Genomic DNA, 4,313 nt, shown 5'->3' with positions numbered 1-4,313 from the left:
GCCAGACAATGCCAGCGTCGTGCGCAGCTGGCAGCGCCCAGCGCTGGTGACGTGGCGTGGATGATGTCAAAAGGACGGAAAGATGATGTCCTTGCTTTTGGATTGTACTGCTGTACCATTGTACGACTTGTACGACCTTGGAACTTAGTGATTTCTTGGGGATTAAGACTTGATTTTGCGTCTAAAAACAAGCCGTTTCGGGTTTTTGAATTCGGTTTTACGGGACGAGGCCCGACTTGCTCGGTTTTGTGGGTCGGCGCCCGAATTTGACTTGCCTTAAATGATTTTGAGTGGAAAGGGCCTTGTAAAACAAATGGGATAGTCCATTGGGTGAGATTATACTTGGATTTTGAACTTGATTTTCGTAATTTGCATTTTATACCGAGTTCCGGAAGGGGAACGGTCTCGGGGATTGGATTTTGGCTCTTGAATTTTGGACATGCTTTTAGCAATTGGAATTTCCACGCGGAGTTGCTCCAACTACCTAACAAGGATAATGGTACCGTCATCATCCCAATGGGGAGACACAAATTAGGTGTCTACAGTGTTCTATCCGAGAGGTGGCGAGCACGTCAAAGTAGCTTTTCCCCTTTGTATCAAGTCCTTGCATAATCATTGCGTGTTGACCTTTGTCCTTCTCCTTAATTCAATTTCCATTGCTGATTCCCGAAATCTCTAGAATTTCTTTACTTGTTCATATTTCATACTTTTCTTGCTTTCAATAGATTAATAGATACACAAACTCATTTTCCATTCGAACTAGCTTTTGAACACATTAGATTGAAAAGTCAAACATATTCATTCTCTTGAGACGATCCCTGTGCTTGCCGCTATATTCAATATAGTCGGTTAGTTAGGTGTTTAACAAATTGTGTTTGATTGAGGTGTATTCTTTCAACGACGGAAAATACCTCTATCACAAGCGCCGCAGTCAACTCCTCCATATGCGCCACTCCGCCTAGATTCCACGAGAAATTATTCTATCCAAAACACTCCTATCAAGTCAACTGTTCCAATTAAGCATGGATTTGTAACTCATTTTCCTTATGTTATAGGTACAGGCGCTACCCAAGGATCGACTCCCATCATGCAGCAAGTCGTGTCTCAGTTCACCCCCAACCAACCTCAGAATGTCTACCCACAAAATACCTACTATCAACATCTCCAAGCCAGCCTACCCGAAACATTCAGCCCTCTCGTCCCGGTGCTTAGAACATATGCGAAAACCCCAACCACCAGCTCCAACAGATAATGGCAATGATAAACAAAATCCCCGGAGTGCCTACACTTATAAAAGAAGCTAGCCTAGACAGCTACGCCGACTCTCCATAAGCCGACCCCATTGATGCAATCGACATCCCGAAGCGGTTTAGTCACACAACATGCCCATGTATGATGGAACATCCGGCCCGAGAGACCATATACTAACCTACAAGCAGCGTATGATGACAATCCTAGTTCCCAATCACATGAGAGAGGCTATCTTATGCAATGGTTTTGGCTCGACATTTATTAGACCCGCCTTGAAGTGGTTAACCAGTTTACCCAACGGATGCATCACCTCCTTTGCGCACCTCAACAACATGTTCAACCAACAGTTTGCTAGCAGCAGAGGATTGGAGAAGCAGACAAGCGATATGTACCAGATAATCCAACGGCCAGACGAACCTCTGAAGGATTACATAACCCGATTCACCAGAGAGAAGGTGACGGTCCTAGAATGTGACATCCCAACCGCAATACAGGCGTTCAGGCAGGGACTATATGGAGAAACAGATATGTGGAGAGATCTCATTAAGTATCCGTGCAAGACGTTCGAAGATGCACCGGCCAAAGCTATGGCACAAGTCAGACTTGAAGAAACTCTTTATTGTAGGAAAGGAGCCAATGACTATGCCAAGACGGATAGACGACTGCCCTACCCCAAGAAGAGAGATGATCGCCCTGCTCCCTACACTCGGCCACTACAAGTAGCAACAGTAGAAGAAGAAGACACCGATTGTAAGAACAACCCCGACCCGCCCCCAAGGATTAACGAATATTCTTTTTGTTTTGACACTGTAGGTATGATGAACCTCCTGTCAAAGATGGAGAAAGTAGTACAATGGCCACCAAACTCCAGCAAACCCGACTCAAAAAAAGATCCCTTAAAAAGTGGTATGATTTCCACGTCGACATCATTCACACCACCAATGAAGGTGTTGCACTGAAAAGAGAAGTTGCTTACCTACTAAGTAGCGGACACCTCAAAGACGTCATGTCTGATAAAGCTCGTGGCGTCATCGAAAAAGACGTCTCCAACTCTCCTTCTAAACCTCCTCTTCCCCCTCCTCATACTAAAAGTGTTAATTTTATTGCTAGTGGCTCTGACATTTGTGGTTTGACTTATTCTGCAGCGAAGAGACAAGCTCGGGAAAATGAGGTAGATAGACTAGTAAGGGCGGCCGCTGCGGGATATGTGACTCCCATATCCTTTGATGAGTCTGATGCAGGAAACATCTCTGGCAGACACCATGACGGACTTGTGATATCTATCCCCGTCTGGAACTGTATGATCAAACGAGTCCTTGTCGACAAAGAAAGTTCCACCAATGTCATGATGCTGGATTCCCTCAAAGAGATGGGGCTAAACCCAGAGAAGGATGTCACCAAGAAGTCGACGGTGTTAAAAGGCTTCTGTGGCGAGGCAAAAACTACCTTCAGAGAAGTCACCTTGCCCGTCTATGCTCAAGGAGTGATCCAGCGGTAAAGTTTTGTGTTGTTGACTGCCCTTCGTCTTACAATATTATTTTGGGCAGGCCATGGATCCACGACATGAAGGCCATTCCATCAACTTATCACAAAAACATCAAGTTCCCGACCCGATGGGGGGTCCAGGAAATCAAGGGAAATCAGCACGAATCTAAGGAATGCTACAAAGAAGCACTGAAACCTTTCGCCACAAACAAAGCCTCGTTATAGCAACTACAGTCTGATTCCGGCCCCGCACAGTACAAAGAGCCGAAATCTGAACAACTCGATGAAGTAATCCTAGATCCTAGCAAACCAGAACAAGTCATCTTCATTGGGTGTAGTATACCCGACCACATCAGGTCGGAGCTCGTCACATTCCTCAAGGACAATGCAGATTGCTTCGCTTGGTCCCATGAAGACATGCCCAAAATCAGCCCAGATGTTATCACTCACAAAGTCAATGTTGACCCACATCACAAACCCGTCAAATAGAAACGATGAAAGTTCGCTCTAGAGCGCAACCGGATCATCAATGATGAGGTTCAACAATTGCTCGACACAGGGAAAATCAGAGAAGTTAAGTATCCAGACTGGCTGGCTAACGGCGTAGTGGTCAGGAAGAAAAATGGGAAATGGCGTGTATGCATAGACTTCACCAACATTAACAAAGCATGCCCTAAAGATTCCTTCCCAGTACCACACATTGATGTTATGGTCGACACCATAGTAGGTCACGAAATGCTAACCTTTTTAGACGTCTTCAGTGGGTACAATCAGATCTTTATGCACCCAGATGATCAAGAAAAGACCGCCTTCATCATGGAAAGGGGTACTTACTGTTATAAGGTCATGCCTTCAGTCTAAGGAATGCCGAGGCAACTTATCAGCGTCTTGTCAACAAAATGTTCAACAAACAATTGGGAGACACCATGTAAGTCTAAATCGACGATATGTTAGTTAAATCAAAGAAGGCCTCAAATCACATCAATCACCTACAACAAGCCTTCGAGATATTGTGCAAGTACGACATGAAACTCAACCCAACAAAGTTCTTGTTTGGAGTGTCGTCTGGGAAATTCTTAGGGTACATGGTAACTCAGCGAGGAATCGAAGCGAGTCCCGATCAAATTCGAGCCATTATCAACCTGCAGTCACCTCGAAGTAAAAAAGATGTACAAAAGCTAGCAGGCCTAGGTCAAGTGGCCGCCCTCAACCGTTTTATCTCCATCAGACAAGTCCAAGCTATTCTACGACATCCTCAGAAAAAACGAGAAGTTCAATTGGACCGAACAACACGAAGTTGCATTACAGCAACTCAAGCAGTATCTTTCCGAACCCCCGTTACTCTCCAAACCCAAGGATAAGGAAGAATTACATTTGTATCTCGCAGTCACATAGTCGACAGTTAGCGCGGTCTTGGTACGAGAAGAAGACGGCAAGAAACTGCCAGTCTATTACATTAGTAAGTCATTACTTAGCGCCGAAACAAGGTACTCACACCTCGAGAAACTCGTACTTGCGTTAGTTATAACATCTACTAAATTGCGTCCTTATTTTGAATGTCATCCTATAATTATTAG

At 44.8% G+C, this 4,313-nt stretch overlaps 1 protein-coding gene across 1 annotated transcript; it reads left to right on the top strand.

Moving 5' to 3' along the window:
* The first annotated feature begins 1,445 nt into the window (after positions 1 to 1,445).
* LOC130471743 (uncharacterized) lies at positions 1,446 to 2,749 on the top strand. Its single transcript, XM_056842026.1, has 2 exons — positions 1,446 to 2,001; positions 2,088 to 2,749. The coding sequence occupies exons 1-2, from the start codon at positions 1,446 to 1,448 to the stop codon at positions 2,747 to 2,749; spliced, it is 1,218 nt and encodes a 405-aa protein (XP_056698004.1).
* The last annotated feature ends 1,564 nt before the right edge of the window (positions 2,750 to 4,313 follow it).

Source organism: Spinacia oleracea, chromosome 4, assembly GCF_020520425.1.
Source record: "Spinacia oleracea cultivar Varoflay chromosome 4, BTI_SOV_V1, whole genome shotgun sequence".
NCBI classification, from domain to species: domain Eukaryota; kingdom Viridiplantae; phylum Streptophyta; class Magnoliopsida; order Caryophyllales; family Amaranthaceae; genus Spinacia; species Spinacia oleracea.
Note: the sequence above shows the minus strand (reverse complement) of the source record. Positions and strands in the feature narration are given on the sequence as shown.